Source organism: Microcaecilia unicolor, chromosome 1, assembly GCF_901765095.1.
Source record: "Microcaecilia unicolor chromosome 1, aMicUni1.1, whole genome shotgun sequence".
NCBI lineage: Eukaryota > Metazoa > Chordata > Amphibia > Gymnophiona > Siphonopidae > Microcaecilia > Microcaecilia unicolor.
This window is the reverse complement of record NC_044031.1, coordinates 571447691-571463339: the sequence shown is the minus strand read 5'-3', so window position 1 is coordinate 571463339 and position 15649 is coordinate 571447691. Positions and strand designations below refer to the sequence as shown.

The 15649-nt window shown below is 49.3% G+C and overlaps 1 protein-coding gene across 3 annotated transcripts in view; it reads left to right on the top strand.

Moving 5' to 3' along the window:
- Positions 1 to 15649, top strand: part of RAD21 (RAD21 cohesin complex component) — a 182513-nt gene that overhangs the window by 23726 nt on the left and 143138 nt on the right. For all 3 annotated transcript variants that reach the window (XM_030218287.1, XM_030218270.1, XM_030218278.1), the window contains one exon: positions 5234 to 5363. In XM_030218287.1, the coding sequence (XP_030074147.1) occupies positions 5234 to 5363 (130 nt within the window). The remainder of the gene's footprint in view (positions 1 to 5233; positions 5364 to 15649) is intronic.

Sequence of the window (15649 nt, the reverse complement as noted above, 5' to 3'; positions counted from 1 at the left end):
CCAGGACCAGAAATCTCTCCACCTTTCCATCTCCTATTCTGAGAGCTCCCCCTGGTGGCCCTATACCCTGAGCACCCCCAACTGTCCCTTCAGGTCATTACATGGACGTACCCCTTTGGGCTCCCTCTAGTGATCAGTTCTGGCATTTACAGATTTCCACTAGATGAGCGCCCTCTGGTGGCCTCCTCAGGGTAGGGCAGTCCTGTGTTTATCACACTCTTAAAAAAAAAAAATAACAATAATAATAATCCCAGCTCCTGAGGCTTTGCTTGTCTGAGGGCAATTCTGGGGAAGCCAGCTGCAGTTTTAGCTGTAGAGACCAGTTATTTGGGCACCAGTTTCCTTTCTGCTGTGGAACTACCAGAGTTAGGCTCTTGAGCACATTGAGTACCTTTTCCTCTCCTCATGGCTGATCCTGCCAAGACTGAAATGCAGCTCCACGGTGTTGGGAGCTGGATAGCAGCATCGGGCATCTGCAGTGTTTGTATTTGCGCCTCTTCTCAAGGCTCTCTTCTGATCAGGATTTCCTCTCCTTTTCACCCCGTCTTGTCGACTGAATTTCTGGGAGGCATTTTGGTAGGTTTCACAGGCATCGCACAGGTCAGTAGCCACGATTTATGAGACACCAGTGCATGTGTCTGAGCCAGTAGCAGTTTTGCCATGGGAGGAGGCTGTTGCCTCCGCAGTGATGTACTCGCGGAGGATAGCAGCGATTTTGAGGGTGTATTCGGCTGCTGTGCCTTTTTCCCCTTGAATTTGTGCTTTTAATGCACAAGGCCTTACTGCTTAAAAGGCCTCTGTCACAAACCCCCTCTGGATCGGTATCTAGGGTTGCGCTGCAAATAGCTGCGGCCCCCCCCCCCCCCCCCCCCAGAGGTGGATGAGCTATCACGTCGCACGGGCAGGTCTCTGTGGTCTCGGTTCGTTCTCTTGTGGACCTGCTGGAGGGAGAGGAAGATCTCCCCCAATGAGGGAGATGATCCCACAGCTGCTCATTTGTTCCAGAAGGAAGAGCTGCCCTCGCTTACAGACGTTGAAGGTTCGTAAGATATGATCGTGTGATCCTCCGTCATCTGAGATGGTCTCTCATCCCATGATGTCTGGGGTCAAGATACCTTCAAGGACCTTCCATATTCATCCTGCCATGAAGGTCCTGATCTCAGCCTAGTGGGATACCCCGGAAGCGGGTCTGCTTGTGGTGCGCACAGTGGCCAGGCTGTATCCGCTGCCTGGGAATTGAGTCCTCATGGGTGCCTGAGGTGGACTTTTTAATCACCTCAGTTACTAAGAAGACCATGTTGCCAGTGGAGGGTGGCTTGGCCATCAAGAATCTTCAGGATATGAGATTAGAGTACTCCCTCAAGCTATATATTGTGAAGTGGCCACTCTGTGTTTGCAGGCTAAGATTTGTTGCTCTTTAGGCAGCTCATGCTTGCTTAAACTGGGTGTAGGGGCCTCATTCGTGAAGGATATGATTCAGGTCTTACCTTTGCTAGAGGCAGGCTTGATTTATTGATAAATTTGTTGTATAGCCTCTTGTGTGCTTCTGCTAAGGAGCTCTCTTTGGCAGTGACAGCGTTGTGCTGGCTTAGTCATTGGGCCGCAAATTTCACCTCTAAGGAGAGAATGGCGAAGCTTCCTTTTTGTGGTAGACTCCCTTGTTTGGGAAGATTTGGCTAAGATTGTTAAGAATGCCGGAGGGCAAATCTAAGTCGTCACACTCTTTCCAGTCCTGTTCTCGATTTCAGGAGGTGAGGTACTCCAGGCCAGGGAAATTGAGTTCCTTTCAGGGGCCGCACTATCAGCAGAAGCAGCAGCAGCATTTTTTCACAGGGACAGTGCTCAGCAGTCTCTGCCTCCTCTTCCAGGCCTCCCAATGGTGGGGTCTCAATCAGTTCCTCCAGGCTTTCCATTGGATGATGTTTATCTTTCAGGAGGAATGGGCCAATATTTCCTTGGATCAGTGGGACTTGGAGGTTGTGCAGGATGGGTACATGCTCAAGAGCTCCTGGAGGTTTTCTGCAGTCCCCATGCAAGGCTCCTGCCAAAAGCGGTTGCAGTCCAAGTCACTGTCAGCGAGCTAGTGCGTTTAGGAGCTGTGCAAGTGATTCCCCCCCCCCCCCAAGGAGATCGGTTAGGGGCGTTAGTCATCTATTTTGTGGTTCCCAAAAAAGGGCAGCTCCTTTCATCCCATGCTCAACCTCAAGCGAGTTGAGGTTGAGCATGTCAACAGGGCTTTAAAGGTGAATCATTTTTGCATGGAAACCTTGCGGTCCGTCATGGTGCCCAGGGGAATTCTTAACATCTCTGGACCTCAAGGAGGCCTATCTACATATTGAATTTAGCCACCCCACCAGTGTTGCTTTCACTTCACAGTCCTCGGGCTGCACTATCAGTTCTGTTCCATGCAGTTTGAGCTTGCCAAGATTATGGTGATCATTGCAGCCTCTTTGCAGAAGGATGGCATCTGAGTTCATCCCTATTTGGACGACTGGCTTATTTGGGCATCCTTGTGCAGTCCATGGACAGGGTGGTTGGGCTCCTGTGGTCAATCTCGACAAGTTGGTTGACACCCCCGAGACCCTCGAGTACAAGTGAGGAAGGCTAAGAAAGCAAATAGACTGTTAGATATTACTAGGAAAAGAATGGAAAACAAAACCAATATGAGTTTAAATCAATGCCTAGTTCATCTTATTTCTTGTTTATGGTTCCATGGAAATATGTTATGTGCCTTTTGGATATGTATCAAATATATGTGTATTATTTTAAAATCTATGTGTGACACTTCAACCTATGGTTTGATGAAAATATTTTTTGAAATTCATTGGTTTTGTATTTCTTATTTTTAGACATCCTTGTTCTTTACAATTTCATTGTAATTCAGCTGTTTCATCTGTTCCAACCAAAGCTGATAAGTATGTTTTTAGAGTATCATTATACTTATTATATTCATCCTTTTTTTGGGTTTTAAATTTGTTGTATTATGTTTAGTTATTTATGTCAATATATTTGTTTATTTATAGACCCCTGATGCAGGCCGGTGTGGCCGAAACATGATTCGTTTCGGGCTTTTATTGATTTTAATAAAGACATTGTTTGGGAAGACATTACATGAGAGAGGACTCTTTTTTGGATCCACTGTGTGTACCTGGTGTTCTTCATTTCTCCTGTGGAGAGATCACCTTCTGTGGTTGTTTGGCTCAACCCTGGCCTCAGGGCCTCCTATATATGTTCCCTCCGTGGCCCTGGATAGGGCGAGTACTCCTGCGGATTCGGCTCCATCAAGGCGAGGTGGTTCTCATTGCCCTGGATTGGCCCAGGAGGCCGTGGTATGCAGACCTTCGGCGGATGCTGGTAGAGGATCCCCTGCCGTTCTGGTACCGAACCTGTTGTCACAAGGCCCGGTGACCATGGAGGACGCCTGCCGCTTTGGTCTTACGGCATGGCTATTGAGAGGGCGCAGTTGAGAGACAAGGGATATTCCAGTAAAGTCATTTCCACTCTCCTACAGGCCCGCAAGCGTTCCACTTCCGTGGCTTATGCCAGGATTTGGCGCCAATTTGAGGCTTGGTGTGCTTCTAAAGCGATTGCACCCATGCGGGCTTCTGTCTCGCCGATACTTGACTTTTTGCAGGATGGTTTACAAAAAGGCTTGGCCTATAATTGCCTGCGTGTTCAAGTGGCAACCTTAGCATGTTTTCGAGGGAAGGTCGCTGGCCTCTCTCTGGCTGCTTGCCCGGATGTGACACGGTTTCTTAGAGGGGTGCTTCGGCTCCGTCCTCCCGTGCGGGCTCCGTGTCCGGCCTGGAACCTGGGGTTAGTTTTAAAGGCCCTTCAGTGTTCGCCCTTCGAGCCGGTTAGGCGAGCTTCGGAGAAGGATGTGACCTTAAAGACGGTCTTTTTGGTGGCCGTGACATCGGCGAGACGGGTATCTGAGCTCCAGGCGCTGTCCTGTCAAGACCCATATCTGCAATTCTCAGAGTCAGGAGTAATGGTACGTACGGTGCCTTCCTTCATGCCTAAGGTGGTTTCAGCGTTTCACCTAAACCAGCCTATTTTCCTGCCTTCCTTTTCTAAAGAGGAGTTTCCAGAAGCCTATGGGCAGTTGCACCTTCTGGATGTGCGAAGGGCTCTGTTGCAATATCTGCGCATGTCAAATGCCTTCAGGACCTCTGACCATCTTTTTGTTTTTTTGTCAGGTCCGCGCATAGGGTCTCCAGCGTCTAAGGCCACTATAGCCCGTTGGCTCAAAGAAGCTATCTTTTCAGCATATCTGCTATCTGGCCGGCCTCCACCTGAAGCCTTTAAGGCACATTCCACAAGAGCGATTTCATCTTCTTTGGCTGAAACTGGAGCACTCTCTCTTCAAGAGATATGTAGTGCAGCTATTTGGGCTTCTAAGCTCTCGTTTGCCCCACATTACAGGCTGGATGTGGCTGCCAGGAGAGACGCGCATTTTGGAGCACAAGTGCTGGCGCGAGGTGTGGCTTGTTCCCACCCTATCTAGGGATTGCTTTGATACAGCCCACTCGTAATGGATTCATCTGCTTGGTGACAAGGAAGGGAAAATTAGGTTCTTACCTTGGTAATTTTCTTTCCTTTAGTCATAGCAGATGAATCCATGAGCCCTCCCTCTGTGGTTCATTATGTGATTTATGTTCCTTTTATGTTCAGTTTTTCCTGTAGATATGTTCCCTCATTGGGCGAAGTTGGAAAACAGTCTTCAGGATTTCTGTTCAGTTACAGGAGGATGAGTTCATTCCCTCCTTTGAATTATAGCTCCAGTTTTGGGGCGTTCATCCTTTGAGCAAAGTTCATGTTATTATGCTTTGCGGTGTAACACTGCTTTGGAAGCTTCAAATACTGAAGAGGCAGATGGAGCTAGCTGGCCATGAGGCACTATGGTTTTTCAGTGCTCTCTTATCTCCCCCTGCTGGTTGATGGACACAACCCACTCTTAATGGATTCATCTGCTATGACTAAAGGAAAGAAAATTACCAAGGTGTAAGAACCTAATTTTCTCTTAAACATTTTCTGAACAAGAGTAAGGGCCTATTTTCCTTATGGAAGTCCAAAAGTATATACTTTTTCAGTAGTATATACTAGACTACTGTGACGGAACTTAGAGGTTTGCATAGAAGGAAAATACAAAACTGTCTTCGGAAGAAAGATTGTTTTAGATCAGAATCATAGAATCATCTTTTTAACTTACTGTGTGTATATCCTGTTCTAGGTGAAGATGGCTCTTCGGACCTCTGGACATCTTTTGCTGGGAGTTGTAAGAATCTATCACAGGAAAGCCAAATATCTTCTTGCAGACTGTAATGAAGCATTTATTAAGATCAAGATGGCATTTCGTCCAGGTATTTCTTTAGTACATTAGTGTTTAATCAAGACCATTTAATTTACAATACCATTTAGTATCCTCTTGCCTGCCCCCCCCCCCCCCCCCCCCCCCCAAAAGCTCCTAAATGCAAGTATAGGTGCAGAGAGTTATTTATCCAAGCCAAAACATAGTAAGCAGAAGGTTTTGATTATTCTTGAGTAATGGAATAAATGTCTCAGCCAGGGGAATTATTTTTTCTCCAAGGACAAGCAGGCTGCTTGTTCTCACTGATGGGTGACGTCCACGGCACCCCCTCCATCCGGAATCTTCACTAGCAAAGACTTTGCTAGCCCTCGCGCGCCAATGCGCACCGCGCATGTGCGGTCGTCTTCCCACCCGAACCGACTCGTGTTCGTCAGTCTTCTTTTGTCCGTGCTCGGGACGGTCGTGTTTTGCCGCCGTTTCCTGCCCCTCAGAGGACCCTCGCACGTCTTTCGTGTTTTAAAAAAAAAAAAAAGAAATAGAGAACCTTTTTCCCGTATTTCTAGCTTTTTCCCAGCGTAAGTTTTCTTTCGCTTTCGGGAGCGGCCTTGTTGGCCGCCGCACGGGTTTTTTTCCCCCCTTTTTGTCTCGGTGCCTCTTGTCATCATCGCGAATTTTGATTTCGCCGGCGCGATTTTTCCGCCCATGACATCGAAGCCTTCCAGCGGCTTCAAGAAGTGCACCCAGTGTGCCCGGATAATCTCGCTCACTGATAGGCACGCCTCATGTCTTCAGTGTCTGGGGGCTGGGCACCGCCCGCAGGCCTATAGTCTTTGTGCTCTTTTGCAAAAGAGGACTCGGGTAGGGAGATTAGCCCAGTGGAACGTTCTGTTCTCTGGCACTTCGACGGCATCGGCATCTAGAGATTCGTCGGGTGCATCGGAGTCAGCAGCACCGAAGTCTTCGGAGATCGCATCGACGTCGACTGCATCGAGGCGTCTTCCTCCTGCATCGTCGGTACCGAGGCTTCGGAAGAGTGCGTCGGCGTCGGTGGTACCGGGACCCCCTCTGGTGCTGATGTCGTTGGACGGTGGTGCTTCGTCTGGAGTGCAGGTGAGGGCTGTCCATTCCCCTGCTGGTGGCTGTGAGCCTTCGGGTAGGTCTCCTCCTGCCCTGAGGGCTCCTGCAGTACAGCCCCCCTGGGATCGACCATCTTCGGCCCCGAGGAAGTGACGTCTGGATTCAACGTCCTCGTCATCGGTACTGGGGAGCTCTGGTGACATGCTTCGAAGAAGCATCGTCACCGGTCACCTTCCCGACTTTGTACCGGGAGCTCTGGGTCGCCGAGGGAGTCGGCACCCAGCAGGCATCGGCACCGGGAGGACCACTCACCCTGCATTCAGGAGGTGTCGGTGCGCTCTACCTCAGACAGCCCGGTACCACCTCCATGCCAGGAACAGATTCTGACCTCGACGCCTGCACCGGCTTCTCAGTCTTTCTCCACAGCCGCTCTGCACGAGAGTCTCCAGGCCGTTCTTCCTGGCATTCTGGAAAACCTGTTGCGCCCTTCTCCGGTACCGGGGGTGCTTGCGCCACCGGTGCCGTCGAGTGAGGCGACAGCTGGCCCTTTGCCCGGGGTGAGGTCCCCGGTACTAGTGCCACTTGCGGTACTGGTTTCGGCTGCCTCCCAGGTGGACTCCCCGACAACGTCGCGGGAGGGAGCTTCGCCGCTGCCGGCCAGGGAGTCCACCTCTCGACGCTCCCACAGTGGCCGTGGTTCCACGGAGTCGAGACGGACACGGCTTCAGACACAGGTCCGTGAACTTGTGTCTGATACCGTTGATGAGGCCTCGTGGGAGGCAGAGGAGGACATCAGATATTTCTCTGACGAGGAGTCTGATGGCCTTCCTTCTGACCCCACTCCCTCCCCTGAAAGACAGCTTTCTCCTCCCGAGAGTCTGTCTTTCTCGGCCTTTGTCCGGGAGATGTCTACGGCCATCCCCTTCCCGGTGGTTGTGGAGGATGAGCCAAGGGCTGAAATGTTTGAGCTCTTGGACTATCCTTCTCCACCTAATGAAGCGTCCACAGTACCCATGCATCATGTCCTGAAAAAGACATTGCTGGCGAACTGGACCAAGCTACTAACTAATCCCCACATTCCCAAAAAGACAGAATCCCAATATCAGATCCATGGGGACCCAGAGCTGATGCGGACTCAGTTGCCTCACGACTCTGGTGTGGTGGGTCTGGCACTGAAGAAGGCTAAGAGTTCTAGGGAGCATGCTTCGGTGCCCCTGGGCAAAGACCCCAGAACCTTAGACTCCTTTGGGAGGAAGGCCTACCATTCTTCCATGCTCGTGGCCAAGATTCAATCTTACCAGCTCTACACGAGCATCCATATGCGGAACAATGTGCGGAAGCTGGCGGACTTGGTGGACCAGCTCCCTTCTGAGCAAGCCAAGCCGTTTCAGGAGGTGGTCAGGCTACTGAAGGCATGTAGAAAATTCCTGACCAGAGGGGTATTTGATACCTTTGATGTTGCGTCCAGGGCCGCTGCTCAAGGTGTGGTGATGCACAGACTCTCATGGCTGCGTGCATCCGACCTGGAGAATAGGATCCAGCAGCGAATTGCGGACTCCCCTTGCCGTGCGGATAACATTCTTGGAGAAAAAGTCGAACAGGTGCTAGAGCAGCTCCACCAGCGGGATAACGCTTTCGACAAATTCTCCCGCCGGCAGCCTTCAGCATCTACCTCATCAGGTAGGCGTTTTTATGGGGGAAGGAGGACTGTTCCCTACTCTTCTGGTAAGCGTAGGTACAATCCTCCCTCTCGACAGCCTGCGGTCCAGGCTAAGCCCCAGCGCGCTCGCTCTCGTCAGCAGCGTGCGACTCAGCAAGGCCCCTCAGCTCCCCAGCAAAAGCAGGGGACGAGCTTTTGACTGGCTCCAGCAGAGCATAGCCGATATCAAAGTGTCCGTGCCGGACGATCTACCGGTCGGGGGGAGGTTGAAAGTTTTTCGCCAAAGGTGGCCTCTTATAACCTCTGACCAGTGGGTTCTCCAAATAGTCCGGAAAGGATACGCCCTCAATTTGGCCTCCATGCCTCCAAATTGCCCACCGGGAGCTAAGTCTTTCAGCTTCCAGCACAAGCAGGTACTTGCAGAGGAACTCTCCGCCCTTCTCAGCGCCAATGTGGTCGAGCCCATGCCACCCGGGCAAGAAGGGCTGGGATTCTATTCCAGGTACTTCCTTGTGGAAAAGAAAACAGGGGGGATGCGTCCCATCCTAGACCTAAGGGCCCTGAACAAATATCTGGTAAAGGAAAAGTTCAGGATGCTTTCCCTGGGCACCCTTCTTCCCATGATTCAGGAAAAAGATTGGCTATGCTCTCTGGACTTAAAGGATGCTTACACGCATATTCCGATACTGCCAGCTCACAGACAGTATCTCCGATTCCGTCTGGGAACGCGTCACTTCCAGTACTGTGTGCTACCCTTTGGGCTCGCCTCCGCGCCCAGGGTGTTCACAAAGTGTCTGGCTGTGGTAGCAGCAGCGCTCTGCAGGCTTGGGGTGCACGTGTTACCTTATCTCGACGATTGGCTGGTGAAGAACACATCCAAGGCAGGAGCTCTACAGTCCATGCAGATGACTATTCGACTCCTGGAGCTACTGGGGTTTGTAATAAATTATCCAAAGTCCCATCTTCTCCCAGTACAGAGACTCGAATTCATAGGAGCTCTGCTGGATTCTCGGACGGCTCGTGCCTATTTCCCGGAGACAAGGGCCAACAATCTGTTGTCCCTCGTCTCCCGGGTGCGAGCGTCCCAGCAGATCACAGCTCGGCAGATGTTGAGATTGCTCAGCCACATGACCTCCACAGTTCATGTGACTCCCATGGCTCGTCTTCGCATGCGATCTGCTCAATGGACCCTAGCTTCCCAGTGGTTTCAGGCTGCTGGGGATCTAGAGGACGTGATCCACCTGTCCACAAGTTTTCTCGAATCCCTGCACTGGTGGACGATTTGGTCCAGTTTGACTGTGGGACGCCCTTTCCAAATTCCTCAGCCGCAAAAAGTGCTGACTACGGATGCGTCTCTCCTGGGGTGGGGAGCTCATGTCGATGGGCTTCACACCCAGGGAAGCTGGTCCCTCCAGGAACAAGGTCTACAGATCAATCTCCTGGAGTTACGAGCGGTCTGGAACGCTCTGAAGGCTTTCAGAGATCGGCTGTCCCACCAAATTATCCAAATTCAGACAGACAACCAGGTTGCCATGTATTACATCAACAAGCAGGGGGGCACCGGATCTCACCCCCTGTGTCAGGAAGCCATCAGCATGTGGCTGTGGGCTCACCGTTACGGCATGTTTCTCCAACCCACATATCTGGCAGGCGTAAACAACAGTCTGGCTGACAGGTTGAGCAGGATTATGCAACCTCACGAGTGGTCGCTCAACTCCAGAGTAGTGCGCCGGATCTTCCAAGTGTGGGGCACCCCCTTGGTAGATCTCTTCCCATCTCGAGCCAACCACAAGGTCCCTCAGTTCTGTTCCAGACTTCAGGCCCACGGCAGACTGGCATCGGATGCCTTCCTCCTGGATTGGGGGGAAGGCCTGCTGTATGCTTATCCTCCCATACCTCTGGTGGGGAAGACTTTGTTGAAACTCAAGCAAGACCGAGGCACCATGATTCTGATTGCTCCTTTTTGGCCGCGTCAGATCTGGTTCCCTCTTCTTCTGGAGTTGTCCTCCGAAGAACCGTGGAGATTGGAGTGTTTTCCGACCCTCATCACCCAGAACGAAGGGGCGCTTCTGCATCCCAACCTCCAGTCTCTGGCTCTCACGGCCTGGATGTTGAGAGCGTAGACTTTGCCTCTTTGGGCCTGTCGGAGGGTGTCTCCCGTGTCTTGCTTGCTTCCAGGAAAGATTCCACTAAGAGGAGTTACTTCTTTTTATGGAGGAGGTTTACCGTCTGGTGTGACAGCAAGGCCTTAGATCCTCGCTCTTGTCCTACACAGACCCTGCTTGACTACCTTCTGCACTTGTCTGGTCTCAAGACCACCTCTGTAAGGGTTCACCTTAGCGCAATCAGTGCATACCATTACCGTGTGGAAGGTAAGCCGATCTCGGGACAGCCTTTAGTTGTTCGCTTTATGAGAGGTTTGCTTCTGTCAAAGCCCCCCATCAAACCTCCTACAGTGTCATGGGATCTCAATGTCGTTCTCACCCAGCTGATGAAACCTCCTTTTGAGCCACTGAATTCATGCCATCTGAAGTACTTGACCTGGAAGGTCATTTTCTTGGTGGCAGTAACTTCAGCTCGTAGAGTCAGTGAGCTTCAAGCCCTAGTAGCTCATGCTTTTTATACCAAATTTCATCATAATAGAGTAGTCCTCCGCACTCACCCTAAGTTCTTGCCAAAGGTGGTGTCGGAGTGCCATCTGAACCAGTCAATTGTCTTGCCAACATTCTTTCCCCGTCCTCATTCCTGCCCTGCTGAACGTCAGCTGCACACATTGGACTGCAAAAGAGCATTGGCCTTCTATCTGGAGCGGACACAGCCCAACAGACAGTCCGCCCAAATGTTTGTTTCTTTTGATCCCAACAGGAGTAGAGTGGCTGTGGGGAAACGCATCATAACCAATTGGCTAGCAGATTGCATTTCCTTCACTTACGCCCAGGCTGGGCTGGCTCTTGAGGGTCATGTCACGGCTCACAATGTTAGAGTCATGGCAGCGTCAGTGGCCCACTTGAAGTCAGCCACTATTGAAGAGATCTGCAAAGCTGCGACGTGGTCATCTGTCCACACATTCACATCTCATTACTGCCTGCAGCAGGATACCCGACGCGACAGTCGGTTCGGGCAGTCGGTGCTTCAGAATCTGTTTGGGGTTTGAATCCAACTCCACCCCCCTAGGCCCATTTTTTATTCTGTTCCAGGCAACACTCTCAGTTAGTTGAATAAGATGTTAGGTCAATCTCAGTTATGTCCTCGCCGTTGCGAGGCCCAATTGACCATGTTTGTTGTTTTGAGTGAGCCTGGGGGCTAGGGATACCCCATCAGTGAGAACAAGCAGCCTGCTTGTCCTAGGAGAAAGCGAATGCTACATACCTGTAGAAGGTATTCTCCGAGGACAGCAGGCTGATTGTTCTCACAAACCCGCCCGCCTCCCCTTTGGAGTTGTGTCTTCCCTTGTCTTTGTCTTGCTACATACGGGACTGACTAACACGAGCCGGTTTGGGCGGGAAGACGACTGTGAATGCGCGGTGCGCATTGGCGCGCGAGGGCTAGCAAACGTCTTTGCTAGTGAAGATTCCGATTGGAGGGGGTGCCGTGGACGTCGCCCATCAGTGAGAACAATCCTCGGAGAATACTTTCCTGCTGTCCTCGGAGAATACCTTCTACAGGTATGTAGCATTCGCTATCTACTTATATTATCTATTTTCTTTTATCCCACCTGCAAGCCCAAAAGCTATCGAAGCAGTTTTCATCCATATACAGTAGACATTTTTCTGTCTTTGGAGGGCTTATAATCTAAGTTTGTACCTGAGGCAGTGGAGGATTAAGTGACTTGTCCAAGATCACAAGGAACTGCAGTGGGATTTGAACTGGGCCTTCCCACTGGTGTAACCATTGGATTATGCTACCTTGATGAAGCAACTTGTTAGAGAGAAAATTAAGAAGGTATCAATCGTGAAGAAGTTATATCCCATTGTAAAAAGGGCAAAAATGGAAAGTATTTGAAATGGTTTGTGAATGGAAAGATTGTAATGTGTCTTATCTTTGTTTAAGCCAGAATTTGGACAGAGGAAGTAAGGCTGAAATAAAAAATGCAAAACACCAAACACACACAAAAAAAACTTTTCTAAGGCTAATCTAGTTTTTAATACAGAGGCTATGAGAGAAGTGTGTGATTTTCTTTCTTTTCCAAATAAGATTGATTTCTAATCTCTAAAATTATTACCCAGTGTTGGACCCAAAATATGATGGCAGATAAGAACCATGATGATTATCTTGTATTCCCATTTTGTTTCTTTTGACAGCATCACAGGCTTCAGTTAATTACATGTTAGCATGCTTTTAGCTTGATCATCCACATTGTTTTTTTACAAATTATACTGAAAGTCGAACCTTTTATAAACCTGATGTGAGGTAATAAGCAAAATGTATAAGTTTAGTATTTTAGTCCATTGATGTCTTCTTTTTTATTATTATTCTTAATGATTTGAATATGGTTAATAGAGGTTGCAGTATTGTTGGCTTTTTAGAGATTAGGAAACTGGATCAAGGTACACACACAACACTCGCTCTCACACTCAGTATCAACTGTCATTCTAAGGATTGGTGCAGCCCTGCTTCTCTTCAAATTTGTCTGCCTCCAGTAGGTGGCTGCAGTCTGGATTGGTTCAGCAGTTAGGCTGGCTGCCCAGTGGTTGGGTCAAGGCCTCCTGGTCCCTGGATGGAACCAGGCCTTGAAGGGAGCTCTCAGGGTTGGTCCAAGGATTTTTTGCCAGTTTTGAGCAAGGGATTTGCAGCCTATGTACCAGGGGTGATTTCATGGTCCTGTCGGAGAGGGTGTAGCTGGTAAGTAAGCGTCCCAAGGGATCCAGGCGTGCACACAAGTCGTGGGGTGGTAAGTGGCTGATGGGCCTCTCAAGAAGTGGGCTCTGTGGGGTATGGTGCTCCATTGCTTCTTTCATCCCCCTCCCACAAATGTTTTCAGGGCAGAGGCCCCTTTAGAGGGGGGATGAGTTGGCCTCTATGGTCTGGGGAGCTGGCAAAAGGAAGGAGGGGTGGACCGGGAATGACAGAGCATACCATGGCAACAGGGAAGGTCTGTAAGTGGTGATGCCACTAGCATGTGGTATTTATCGTGGACCGTAGCCGGTGATGCAGATCATGCTGTGCCTCAGTTCCCCCCACACTGTTTGCAGGACCTTACTGCTCCATCTGATGGATAGGTAGCCATGATGGAGAGCCATGGGTCATCTGTGTGGTAGGGTGTGGAAAGGGGATCATTCCAGCAGGTGGGAGCCTTCCAGGAAGCCTGGCTCAGACGAGTCCAGCCTCAGGAAAACATAGGTAGCTTTTTGGGGGCTTGGTTTGCAACAACCGGCAACTGGTAGAAATGACAATTGCCTACAGAAGGTCCTGGCGTCCCTCCCAAGTGGTAACCCAGTGGGAGAAGTATAGTGGGGGCTCTGGAGCAGCACTCAGGAAGTGCAAGAGGCCTCAGTTGACCTTATGAGCCACAAGAGTATGATCTGAAAGTGTAGTGGAACCAAGAACAATGAGGATTGGGGGGTCGGAGGCTGATTTGACAGTCACTTGTGAACCCCTACTCTCCAGAGAATGGGAAACTTTCCTCTTTAGGAGAATGAGTTGCCTGTGGTATGCCTTTTCAGGCATGAGGATCTTCCCTTCTTGATTTCTCAATTGATCTCTCCCTTAGAATGCCAAATGCTCCAGCAGAGGAGTTCGTAGAGGGAGAACCAATTTTAGAAGGTCTAAGGATATGTATACACTCCATCACCCCACAAGATCATCTGGAAGACAGTGCTGGAGAAATAGAATAACCTGGGCGCCATCCAGAAGGGTGCTAAAGTTGTTGGGAGACTGTATCCTTTGGCCTAAGAAGACCTGGAGCAACTCTTCAGACTGCCTAAGGTGAAAACTTTTATGACTGCGGCCACAAAGACCTCCATCTCAGTCGAGTGCAGAGTGGCTCTCAAGGGCGTGCAGGACAGAAGAGTAGAGTTGCTCCTTAGCTAAGGCTGTGAAGTCCATTAAAGGAGCTTTTGGGACAACAGAACTGACAACCAATTTACCGTCCTCACTGCCACAAATACATGGGTAACAGCAGGCTCAGGTAAATTAAGACCTGTGACAAGGCATTCTCCCTACCAGTCATTGCTTTTGTCTAATTATTTTGCTGCACAGGAGCACTGTGGTGCTCCTGAAATTAAGAACTAAGGTAGAGCTGGTGACCAAGAAGATAACTCAGTCCAAAAGACACCCCCAAACCACCGATTAATCAGCTCAAAAGCGAAAATCCTTGCTTCTAGACAACTCCTGTTTTCAGAGGCTTTAACTTTGGAACACAGACCCTAGGTCCCCAGCCAAGTGAAATGCCTTCCCGTCTTCTCAGCTATCAGAAACTACAACCAGATACTAAAGGACATCAAAGAGGAGAGTTTAGGATTCATGGATATTGTAATTCACTTGGGGACAAATGATCTGACCAGTAATAGCAGCATTTGGAGCACAGGGAGTTTTCCAGATGTTTGGGGGAGGGGGGGGGGGGACATAAAGTCTATTTGGTTCAGACTGTAGGTTTTTCCAAAGTACTACCTTCTTATAGAAAGGAAGAAAGACTATTCAATAAGTGACTCAAAGCCTGGTGTCAACAAGGTTTTAGATATGTAGATGGATGGGGCAATGTATAGAAAAGCAAAAGGCTCTGCTATAATGAGGGCTAAGTCTTTTTCTTTCTGAGAAGTTCCGAGAGAAAAGGTCATTTCTCTGGTTAGTGAACACTATTTTGCTTTGTTCTTTGAGAACAAAGATTGGGGTTTAAAGGAGGAATTGTAGGTTAGTGATAGGCAAAATAAAAATATAAAAAGCAAATTCTATCAGCTCATCTCCATAGTCTTTTCCACTTAGTTTAAAAACTTTGTACCACAGCATTAACAGACTCTAGCAGGCAGGGCCCAAGAGACAGGCCGCGCTCTGGAGTCTCAATGCGTGGATCAGACGATGCAGGGAGGAGGGTTTTAGATTTGTTAGGAACTGGGCAACATTCTGGGGAAGGGGGAGCCTATTCTGAAAGGATGGGCTCCACCTTGCCAGGGTGGGACCAGGCTGCTGGCATCGGCATTTAAAAAGGAGATAGAGCAGCGTTTAAACTAGAAACGGGGGGGGGGGGGGGGGGGAAGGCCGACAGTCGTTCAAAAGCACATGGTTCGGGATAAGGTATCTTTCAAAGATATCACCAAAACAGGGAAGATAGGGTGTCCTGTTAGTGAGGTTGCAAAAGAGACCGTAGTAGATCAGATGCCCTTAAATAAAAATATAAATTGATGCGCACTATATGATAGCGTATAAACAGTAATATTATATTCGTGAAAGATACACAACACAATTGATTACTGTATAGTCTTTTTTTTTTTCTTCAGACCTCAGAGGTAGACCCAACAGCATTGGAAAGTCACCATAACATCGTTTTATATATGGTGACAGGGTTCATACCCATCTCTTCATTGGTCAAAAATAGATTATGTTATGCAAATCTATATATTTTTTTAATATTGTTTTTTTTTTTAATTTTTCAAAAGTTATAAACT